The following is an 11,335-nucleotide window of genomic DNA, read 5'->3' as shown; positions in this document are numbered from 1 at the left end:
TCCATAATTGGATTCAATACAGACTCTTTATTCCCTTTACTGCATGTGTTAACAAGAAAAAAGGGGCAACCTCAAGGCTTTGGCATGTTCAGGATTTAACAACAGATGAAGACTGATATTTTTAAAGCTTTTCAAAAATACTTAACAGAATTTACCTCATAAAAGCCCACCAGCCTTTTACCTGTAATTTGTCAATTGCTTTCCTTAAGTTTACAAAAAGACCTTTTTCTTCAGTGACCTTTGGATTTTAATGATTTAATTAACAGGCCAGACCTTAGATGTGGAGTTGAGCCCTGAACATCCCGAGTTCTGCACTGGTAACTGCTTGCTGGCAAGGGAGGCAAGCTAAATAAACCTGTAATAAACATACAGATCAAACTGGTGGAGTAAGACCTGTCTGAGGTCAATATATCCTCTTCTAATAAGTATATTTGAATGCTATGTTCCAGTGTTCTTCTGTTGAGGTGTACCTGAACAAACTAAGCTTGTTACTTACTGAGGTGAAGTAATTTTAGTGATAAGAAAATTTGTGAGTACCTGCTAAAATGCTTTCACATTTTGCACCCCTTAATGGGGAAGAAAAAAGCAAGTGATGTGGTTACTTAACTTCCTAGTTCTTTTTTCCAGTTGTCTCATTCTGTAGTGTGCACTTTATTAACCAATGCCACACACATCCACGTGCTGCTCTATAGCACTGCCAAGTTCAAGTGTAGCAGAACAGTTGGTGCAGACTGCCCATTGCCTGCTTGATGTTTGACCAGGAGAACTGACTATGAAGTGTTAAAGAATGTTTTACCAGACTGCTGTATCTGAAACAGAAATAATTTAATGGGCAAAAGTTTTTCTGGTTATAATACTGGAGAAAACGCAAAATGTCATTGCCATGCTGTTTAGGAAAACAAGTGAAGATTTAAAGTCTGAGAATGTGCTTAGCTATGGTTATAGGTGTTTACAGTATTTTCATTATGTTAAACTGTAAAGATTTGTAAGATTTTGTGTTGCAGTTGTGTTTGACCCTAGAGTTCTTGCATGCTAACCTAACATAGAAGATTAGCCTCTTTGCATGCAGCTGGGTGCTGCTACTGCCATGACAAGCATGTTCTGTGAGAATGACATAAGCTCCCTTGGCTGCAGCCCTTTCCCAGCCCTGTTTGTGGCCTCATTTCCTGTGGTACGTGCATAACTACCTTCATCATTAGTTTCACTAACCTTAACAGTTCAGTCTTATATCAGATGCACTCTGAAATGTGCGGCTCGATCGAATCGGCACTGAACTTTCAGTTTTCTCTTTCAGACAGGCTGAAAAAACTCATTGATGAACGAGAATCCTTACTAGACCAGGTAATCACAGGAAAACTGAAATGCTGTGTGTTTTCTAAATCTGCAATAAGAATAGTACAGATTAAGAAAAACAAAATAGCCCTAACGGAAGGCATAGGACAGCAGTGCCATTGCCTTTCAGAAATGTGTGCAGGGTTGCTTTTGCTGAGGACTTGCTGCGTTGCTTGCCACTTTATCCTTCCTCTGAAACATTTCTCCTTCCGTTAACTTGGGATACAGGGGAAGAAAGATAGGACCCAGTGCACCTGTTCCATGTTGCTAACCAGTTGCATCCAGTGTCCTTAGTCACCTAAAACTCCCTCTCCAGCACTATTTCTGAAAAATTGTACTTCAGATTGGCCAGGCCCAAGAGAAAAACAAATGTGGTCTGGAAGTCATAGAAGCAAAATTTATCTCCACAAGTAAGCCTTCCTGATTGCTGGGTCTGTGAGTGATGGGCATTCAGAAAGAAATGCAGAAGGAATTACAGTAGATGGGTAAATAGCAATTAAAATAATTATTGCGGGTATTGTGATATTCTATAGCGGATATAAAGCTTATTCAAAAAACTTTAGCTGATCTGTTTCTTTGCAGGATGCTCTATGCTTTCATTTATGGACTGTATCCTTGGCCTTGAGACTTCACACACAACCAAACACAGTGTTGGGTTTTAAGAGTGTTTTACGTGAATATGCCTACAGAACTTTTATGGCTTTTCTAATAAAACAGGCATTGTCCACTCATTATGTTTAGTCCTGAATTTGTGCATGAACACTGATACTTAAAAGTAGGATGAGTAATTTGGCAAAAGAATTTCTAGGATTTTTTTTTTGTAACAAAAGATTGGGGGGGGGGGTAGGGTTAAAAAATATATATAATTTGTTTTATAATCCTTCAGTGAATTTGAGTACTGAACCATGATTTTCCTTTACTGATTTTAATAACTAGTTATTTTGTGTCCTTCAGGTTAAAAAATTAAAGGGACAACTGGAAGAAAAGCAAAAGAATGGCAAAATGGAAAACAGACAGTCAGGAGATGAAGTTCTGGAAAATGGGACAGATATGCACATGATTGACCTCCAAAGTGAGCTGCATTTTGGTTTTAAGAGAACTTTTGTGTCCTGCATGTAAGCGAGAAAATTTATCTATACAATAACCACGTGCCTCTAAGTAAAAATGATCCTTCAGTTCTGAGGGAGCTTCAAACTGGGAGCCAGCCATGCACCTCTGCTAGAGGTGAGGGTGATTATCCTTTGTCTGCACAAAGTTGCCATTGGAAATGTTCCTTCTGTTACCCAGGAGAGTGAGTTCCTGGTTAATTCTGCTTTCAGAGTGGTCACAAGGGAATCAGGTGAGATGGGGAACAGTGCCTATCTGCTGGGCACTTTTTTGACAGAGAGCACTTGCCACTCCTACTGCTGCCCCAAGTAGATTTGTGTAGCATGGAAATTTTCTGACAGACTTGTTAGACACTGTTAACACTTGTTCTGACATCTCTGATAAATCTGCAATTCTTTTAGGAGATGCCAACAGACAGATCAGTGATCTCAAATTTAAACTAGCAAAGTCTGAGCAAGAGATAACAGCATTGGAGCAGAATGTAAGTTTCTGGCTTGTTCTGTTTGTTCAGGCATGGTGAGAATGCAAAGAGAAAGTGTATTTTATTCTATGATAAATGAAATCATGATTAATGTGATTTTTCCCTTAAAATAAGAAGCAGGAGTGTTGGAGCATCAGGGCTACTTCTCTTAAGTCATGCTTTAATTTACATATGGGGAAAAGTGAATATATTGTTTATCTTTACTGAAGGAAAAGCATTCAGAGAGAAAGGTATATTGAAAGCACTTTCTGAACTCTTTGGAATACTTTCTTATGCCTGGCTATTGACAGTTTTTACATGGCTCCTGGTATATGATGTAGAATATATAGGTTTTATACAAGACTGTTCCATTTTAACTCTTTGCTCTTGACCAGAGTATGTCGGCAATACTTGCTAAGATAAATGTAGTCAATGGACTGTATTTTTTGTTGCTGGAACCACATTAAATATGGGTATGTATAAAAGGTCTGGAGTAAGTTATCATGGCCAGGCTTCCTTGGTATATTTTTTTTCCTCAAATATGCCTTTATTTTTTTTTAAAGAAAAATGGACGTGTCTCTGGTTATTGCTCAGCTACTAGTGGAAGAGTAAAGCCTCAGAGTAACATCTTGGTACAGCTTTTAATTAAAAAAAACTTGCCTTCACCTTAGGTAATACGATTGGAAGGCCAGGTAGCCCGATACAAAACTGCCGCTGAAAATGCTGAAAGAGTAGAAGATGAACTGAAAGCAGAGAAGCGCAAACTACAGAGAGAGGTAACTCTAAAAGCAAACTGTCACGGGCTAGCAGTCTGCCTGCACTGCGTTGGTGGGGGGGGGTCTGTCTGGTGCATTTTACAGGAGGAACTACTCTTCTTGGTAGAGCAAAGAATAAATGTATACTTTTTCTTATTGCTTTAGTTATTTGTTTTAAATGTGTAACCAAACTTTCAGCACTCAAACTGGAGTAACAGTCACAACTGTTACTGTGGAGACCAGTAAGGAGTGGCGTTCAGGGGTCAGTATTGGGACCAGTGCTGTTTAACATCTTTGTCAGTGACATGGACAGTGGGATCGAGAGCACCCTCAGCAAGGTTGCCAATGACACCAAGCTGTGCTGTGTGGTCAACATGCTGGAGGGAAGGGAGGCCATCCACAGGGACCCTGACAGGCTGGAGAGCTGGGCCTGTGCAAACCTCACGAAGTTCAACAAGGCCAAGTGCAAGGTCCTGCACCTGGGTTGGGGCAATGTCAAGCACAGATACAGGCTGGGGGATGAGTGGATCGAGAGCAGCCCTGCGGAGAAGGACTTGGGGGTGCTGGTGGATGAAAAACTGAGTATGACCCAGCAATGTGCACTCACAGCCTGGAAAGCCAATTGCATCCTGGGCCGCTTCAAGAGCAGTGTGGCCAGCAGGTCGAGGGAGGGGATTGTCCCCCTTTACTCTGCTCTCATGAGACCCACCTGCAGTGCTGGGTCTAGCTTTGGGGTCCTCAGCACAAGAAGGACACAGACCTGCTCAAGCAGGTCCAGAGGAGGGCCACAAAGATGATCAGGGGGCTGGAGCACCTCCCCTGTGAGGACAGGCTGAGAGAGTTGTTCAGCCTGGAGAAGAGAAGGTTCTGGGGACACCTTAGAGAGGCCTTCCAGTACTTAAAGGGGGCCTACAGGGAAAGGTGGGGAGGGACTCTTGACCAGGGAGTGTAGCGATAGGACGAGGGGTAACGGTTTAAAACTGAAAGAGGGGAGATTTAGGTTAGATGTTGGGAAGAAATTCTTCACTGTGAGGGTGGTAGGACACTGGCACAGGTTGCCCAGAGAAGCTGTGGCTGCCCCCTCCCTGGCAGTGTTCAAGGCCAGGTCTGGTGGAAGGTGTCCCTGCCCATGGTAGGGAGGTTGGAACTAGGTGATCTTTGAGGTCTGTTCCAACCCAAACCATTCTGTGAGTCTATGAACTGTGAGCTCCCACTGCCATTTCACCATTGTTTTCTGAACTGACTTGCAACGCCTTGCTTTTTACCAGAATTGGTTCTCTGGAGCAAACTCAAGTTCTGCTTGTACAATTTGAATCTAGAAGCAGCTGTCAAATGCTCAGGTTTGCATGCTACTTTGCAACTGTGAATGTTCCTGTGGTTCAACATTCATGAAGCTGAAGAACTCTTTATTTCTACTTTGCTGTCCTTGTCCTTTGTTGTACCTGAAGGCTTATTACTTTGGGTGTTAGAAATCACTGGTCTTTTTAGAACATGTGATTCAGAAATTACAGCAGTAGAAAGCTGGAAATCCTGCTGTAAAGTTAATTTGGGCACTTCATTATTTAAGCACAGGTGCCACACCTTACCAGGAATGACAGTCTAAACTTTCAAGCTTCAGTCTAAACTGGAGTGATAAATGGATGTGAATTGTTCTTATTGAGCCTGTTTTTCTTGCTCTGTCAATCTGTTCATGCCTGTTTGCTATAGTGTGCCATCCACAGGCTCGGTCCATGTGTCTGCCTTAAAACACTGCATCTTTAAGCTGTCTGTAATTTTTACTTATTTGTCTCGCCAGACTTCATGTTCTCTCCAAGTAGCTGCTACAACCAGCTTAAATAGTTTCTCAGCTTCTTTCACATGTGCTTCCTGAGTTTTTGGGTTGGTTTTTTTTTTCAGTGTGGCTCTTTGCTTTTTCTAAATACTCCTTTTGCTCTGCTGCCTATAAATATTGCTCTATGCTGCCCACCTCTTTCTCTCCCTACTCCCATCCCATGGTGGGTTTTATAAAAAAACCTCAGGCACCAAAGTCACGCCTGGGGCTGTAGTTCTGGGAACCAGAAACATATGTCACCCAGCAGATATGTCTGAGCACCCTGCCTCTGAAGTTGAGGCAAACTCTGAGCCATTTGTTCAACATTCTGTAAATACCTTGGATTCTTGGCACTGTGCTTGGAATATGTCTCTGTGTGTGGCCTTGAAAGCAATTACACAACATTTACTTTTAACTCTCTTAATAGGAATTTTCAACTGCTTTATTTTGTAAAGAAACTCCAGCAATATGGTCAGGTAGTGTTGGTAACTACAAACCTTGCTTTATCTCTGGAAAGGGAAAACATTGTGAAAGTTAAGAGGTTTTTTTCTGCTTCCTTCCTTCAGCTTCGTTCAGCATTGGATAAAACTGAAGAGCTTGAAGTCAGCAATGGTCATCTACTAAAACGCTTGGAGAAGATGAAAGCCAACCGGAGTGCTTTACTGTCTCAGCAATAACCACCACCTTTCAATGGAAACTACTACTACTTGACAGAATCAGAACAACGTTGCAGATGCTTCTGTCTCTTGCTGTCCAGGATGCTTTTGTGTCATGCCTTCTGAGAACAGACAACCTCAACATTTTCTACGAGCCACCTAGCTGTGGTTCTCTCTACACAGATTCAAACCTCTACTGCACTATAGACATAGGAGTAGCTGATCCAAACAGCTGTGCCTGCGGGAGCCCTTCTACACCGTTCTTTGGGTACAGTTGAAGAACAATATCCATCTACCATGTGAGAAGCACATCGGGCATCGCGTTAAGTTCTCCATCCAGAAGGCACAGCAGCCATTTATTGCCATTTAAAATGGCATTCAAAGAAAACACTTTAACTGGACTGGAATTTTGTGTCTTGCTGAAAATTTAAAAAAAAACACTGTAAGTTTTGGACTTTCTCATGACAGTGTCTGTAATTTAGTGACTACAGTAGAGTTATTCATAGTAGGTTTTTCATTTACAAATCACTGTGGAACCACAAGCCATTACAAAGCAGAACTCCTTCAGTGGAAACCATGGAAGAAGATGGTCTTGGAAGCAAAAGTGACCTTAAATGACTTTGCCAATAAAACAAAGGTGTTGGAGGGATTTTTGCACCAGTGTAATCATAAGACTATTTTACTTCAGGGTAAATCGGCAATAGTTTCATTGAATTTTCAACTTTTATTTGTATTATTTAATCCCTGCTCTTGGAGTTGAAGTAAACTACTTTTAGAGGATGTAAAGTTGCATTAATAAAGCAGCATAAGGCCGTGTTGTAAGAAATGATGGGTTTTGCACTTCGATCACTCTTTGGTGCATTTGTCAGAGCAAGTGTCACTTGCTTAAACAAAATATGTAATGGGTTTTTTACATCAGAAACTATCTACTGGTCCATGAACTACTAGGAAACTATGCCGCTACAAAATACAAGTGTAATTTTTTTTAAGAAGTAACTGATAAGAAGCACTTTAGAAAATATTACTGCCTATGGTTTTTCTACAAATACAGTAGTGAATTATTTCCTTCAAAGGTCATTTTAAAGGTTTTCCACTTTTCATGAAAAATAATGTAACCAGTTAAGGTGTCACAGGCAATTTAATATACACAACTAGTACTACAGCTCTGGTTTATTGGAAATTATTCTGAATGTACTACTCAAAGGAGAACAGCAGTTGCCTGAAGAATAAAGCAGTCCTTTCCCCTTCAGCCCTAACAGAAAACCTCGTAAGGCAGGTGCCCAGTCCCTTAGGAACCTGCTCACACTATGAAGCAGCATCTCCTGTTTGACAGGAGCAACCTTCTGTCACTGCTGCCTGCCTCAGCAGATACAGTTCTATCAAGCCAAATCCAGAGCTGGGAGACCATTTCTTCTGAATTTGGTCTTCAGACTTTCCAGTCCAGATCCTTCCCTAGCCTCTTCCTCACAGACTGGAGGTTAGAGCATAAAGCGCTGCTATTTTCAACAGGGGGATCGCTGGTATCTTCTTAGAGCACCTTCACAAATTAAATAAACCAAAACCAGTGTCTGAATGTGTTTCTCTGGTTTGGCTAGAAAATACCACCTTTCTCTTCATCTCTTCTGAGTGTACCTGGAAATTTAGGAAGGAAGTACTGAAATTAATATTCCAGGAAAAGGATGAAGAAGGCTTGCTTTTTGTGCCCCTGGGGAATTAAGTGTGTCCCTGTGGGATCAAATGTGGTGGAACATGGGGATGAAAGGAATCTTGTAAATGAAATTTCCACTCCAGCTAGGGCTTTGGCTTATTTTTTTGTTTGTTTTTGAGGGGAACATTCAGGTGTAGAGCCAGGTTTCTTGTAGAATACCTCAAAATTGCTGTGAATATCAATTTACAATTTTCTGTGGTTGACTTGTGTAATTTCTGGTGTACAAAGCCTCTGGGGCCTAAAAAATTAACTTAGGGTTTTTCAGAATGCAAACAAACTAATTGATGATAAGGTGTGTGATTGCCACCAGTCATCTTTTTATTCGCTGTAGCAGTGAAAAGTGTCTCTCCTGGCAAGATTCAGGAGAAACAAGCTAGCAACTAAGCATTGGTCCAAAAGGCTAAAAATAATACTTTGCTCATCAAGGAGTGATGTGTTTATCATTTCAAAGTAGATTGCATCTCACACCCCATAAGCATTAAACTCATGACAGAAATCAGGTGTGTATTTCAGCCTGGATATGCTCTTAGTAGAAATCTTTGTGTGTGATAAAGTAGCGGAATGTTGAAGCCACATTTCCTCCCCCCCCCCCCCCCCCCAACTTTCAGTATGACTTAGCTTTAGAATAAGGGAAGAAAAAGTACTGGTTGGTTTATTGCAAACTGTTTCATGTTTTCCTGTGAAGAATGTACAACAACAGCTTTGAATGGTAATAATAGCACGTGCCCCAGTCGTTTTAATTGAACTCCAAACAAGAGAGCCTCGGTACCCAGCCTGCTGACTCGGAGCAGAGCCGAGGTGGTTACAGCCTGGCGAGGAACGGCTCCTGGGGGAACCAGGATGGGTTTTCCTAGAATTTGTGTTTAAAATTGTTATCCTTTGTTTTATTTTTAAATGTTAAATAATTTTATTGTTTGCAAATGGAATGTTACCCAGAATGTTTTTGGTTTGGTTTTTGGAGAAACTGTTAGGAGATATGAGCGTGGAAAAAGGAAGTTCATTAGCAGAACTTGCCAATAAAAATGTCACTTGTTTGGGTAGTTTTTATGGAGTGGTCTGTCATGATGATATTACTGATAAAAGTTCTCTTGGAAAATACAGGCTTTTTGGATGATACTGATGTAACAGCTCATTTTCCTTTTTAATGTATTGCTGTAGACACACACAATGCTGGTTGCAAAGCATACAAAGACTTGTGTGACTGAGGGCACTAGTATGAGACATACCTCCAACAATTAACATTTTTAATAGCAGGGTGCACTTGGGGAGGGGGAGGACAGGGACAGTGTCCCATTAGGAGCAATTTAAGTGGCATCGTTCATCAGATTCATCCTCCACTTGAGAGTATTTATGGCAAACATATAGGTAACTCGCATAGTAGTTTCTGTCCCTGGAAGAATCCTTTACAGCAACTTGGTTCAGCAAAAACGCATGAATTTTAGTATTAAATTTTGTCTTGCACTGATCACAGGTGTTGCCATAGCCAGACCACTTACCTGAAATATGCTGAGGAGGTGTTTAGTGCTTGTCTGCTTTAATGCTCTGAACAATTGATTACGTTGGTTTGGAGGTTGGATTGTTTTAGGCAGCTACGTGATGTTTTGCACCTTTGAGAACTTAAATGCATGTCTTTAAAGGAAGGAGTAGGGTCCAGAACCACCCTCGTACAAATAACATGTGCATTTAGGATCGGTGACCTGTGTAGCAGGTTGCTTACTGGGTGCTGCTCCCCAGCTCACCAGTTCGCAGTAATCTGCTCCTTCAGACCGAAAGCCTCCTAGCTGCCAGTAGGTTTTAGTAACTGCAGAAGGAGACACGGAGCAGGCTGCGCCTTGGACGTTCTGAGCCAAGCCCTGAGGGAACAGCAGGTGGCTAAGCCCGGGACCGCCCCTGGAGGAACATGGCTGCGGGTGGCGGAGATGGCGGGGACGGGGACGGACGGACAGACAGCACGCAGTTGGCGCAGGCGCCGCGCCGTCCAATCAGGCGTTGGAGCGCTTTCCGTCGCAGCCAATGGGCTGGAGGCGCGGGCGGGGAGCGGCGGCTGGTGGCCGTTGAGCGCGTGCTCCGCGGTGCTGTTGTCGCTCGGGCGGGGCTGAGGTGTTGGAAAGTGTCTGTGGGCTCGGCTTGGTATGGAGGTGTTACGGGGTAGGGGTGGGGGACTTCGTCCGGGCAGCGGGAGGGTTGCTTGGCCTTCCTGAGGGAGGAGTGTGTGCTGGGAGCTGCCGTTCCCTGTCTGGGGGCTCCCCGGGGGCGAGCGGCGACAGCGGCCTGCTCTGAGGGCTGCCCCCGGGGCTCTGCCGTGGCTGTCCGCCCTGCGCTGCGGAGGCCGTGCTTCAGCGTTGGATTCTTGGCGAGGTGGCGTTATTAGGCGCTCAGCTGTGTCAGTCGTAGTAGCTACAAGGTTAATGCTGTTTAGCTGGGACTTAGGTACCTGAGCTGTTTTGATTCTTGTTTCTTGTTCTTAAGGGAAAAGCATGTGGGGAGAAGTCACTTCTCTGCGATAATATGCTGTGACTTAAGTTTAGGCATCTGAGATGTGCTTTGGTAGTGTTACAGCAAGATTTTTAATTTCACAGATAGCGTTGCTCAAAACTTCAATTAGGAGGTGAAGGTAAAGTTAGTGTAATAAGAAAGCTAACGGTTTTGAAACAAAAATAACTAGAGGTGCATAATGAAATCATGGTAAGGAGTTTTTTTGGAGGGTGACTGACTTCTATTGATGACTTCTGTTAAATTATTTAAATTCTTTTTAATAAGTGATTTTTAAATTATGTCATTTTAATGATGATCCTTAGCAGACAGGAATCAGATGCAGATTTGAGAGACAAGCCATTTTTCCCTGTGAGAAAGGGCTATCATGGAGTTAACTCTTAGGGCTATATTCTGCAAACCTGCCTGTGCCTGGGTCACGCTATTTATGTCTGAAGAGGACAGAGCTCACATAACTTGTGTGTTAATCCCAGAGCAGTGGCTAAGAAACAGGCCTGAGTTTCCAGTCTCCCCTCATGTTCCACCTGTGTCTCGCTTTAGTACTTCACTCTGTTCCTGATGGACTGTGTTTCACCATGCTGGAAACCTCCTCTGGAGGATGACGAACCAGTGACTAGTGTCTTTAGAAGCGTGTGAAACCCAGTTTATGGGCCTGCTGGTTGGTCTGCAGGGCCTCACAGGGGGAACAGCTGCTGACAGGACTGTATTTTGCTGTGCTTTAGGTAAGATTATAGTCGGGTTGGAGACCTGTGAGTATAACATAAAATGGTTATGTTTCATTTTGGTAGTTTAGAAAGCGTCCTTAACTGAGAAATATGTCTAATGTTTGTATGTATCCCTTGCTTCTTTATAAGCTTCTGAGGGAAGGCAGAGAAGAATTGACAACTACTTGTAAGAAACAAATTTCACAAAGAGCGTCTTCCATCCCTACACGCCTTTTCTCTGCTTTTCGTTCCCGTTTGCTATCGAACTAGGTTTGTTGTATGTGCAGAGCAGGTGTATTGCTTTGGCTGA

General features: G+C 42.7%; 1 protein-coding gene across 1 annotated transcript; it reads left to right on the top strand.

Annotated features, from left to right (window-relative positions):
* Positions 1–1,245: 1,245 nt before the first annotated feature.
* On the top strand, positions 1,246–6,141 carry LOC147415483 (leucine-rich repeat flightless-interacting protein 2-like). The gene is made up of 5 exons (XM_086465991.1): positions 1,246–1,341; positions 2,287–2,404; positions 2,841–2,920; positions 3,571–3,675; positions 6,031–6,141. Exons 1-5 carry the CDS (start codon positions 1,246–1,248, stop codon positions 6,139–6,141), a joined length of 510 nt encoding a protein of 169 aa, XP_086322117.1.
* The last annotated feature ends 5,194 nt before the right edge of the window (positions 6,142–11,335 follow it).

The sequence above is a fragment of the Leptosomus discolor genome, chromosome 5 (assembly GCF_034619465.1).
Source record: "Leptosomus discolor isolate bLepDis1 chromosome 5, bLepDis1.hap2, whole genome shotgun sequence".
Lineage (NCBI taxonomy): Eukaryota > Metazoa > Chordata > Aves > Leptosomiformes > Leptosomidae > Leptosomus > Leptosomus discolor.
Note: the sequence above shows the minus strand (reverse complement) of the source record. Positions and strands in the feature narration are given on the sequence as shown.

Excerpts from the sequence above, each read along its gene's own strand:
- LOC147415483 (XM_086465991.1), top strand. The coding sequence starts at position 1,246 with ATGTGCGGCTCGATCGAATCGGCACTGAACTTTCAGTTTTCTCTTTCA. Across the intron at positions 2,405-2,840 it reads GCACATGATTGACCTCCAAA|GAGATGCCAACAGACAGATC; the intron begins GTGAGCTGCATT and ends CAATTCTTTTAG. Across the intron at positions 2,921-3,570 it reads TAACAGCATTGGAGCAGAAT|GTAATACGATTGGAAGGCCA; the intron begins GTAAGTTTCTGG and ends CCTTCACCTTAG.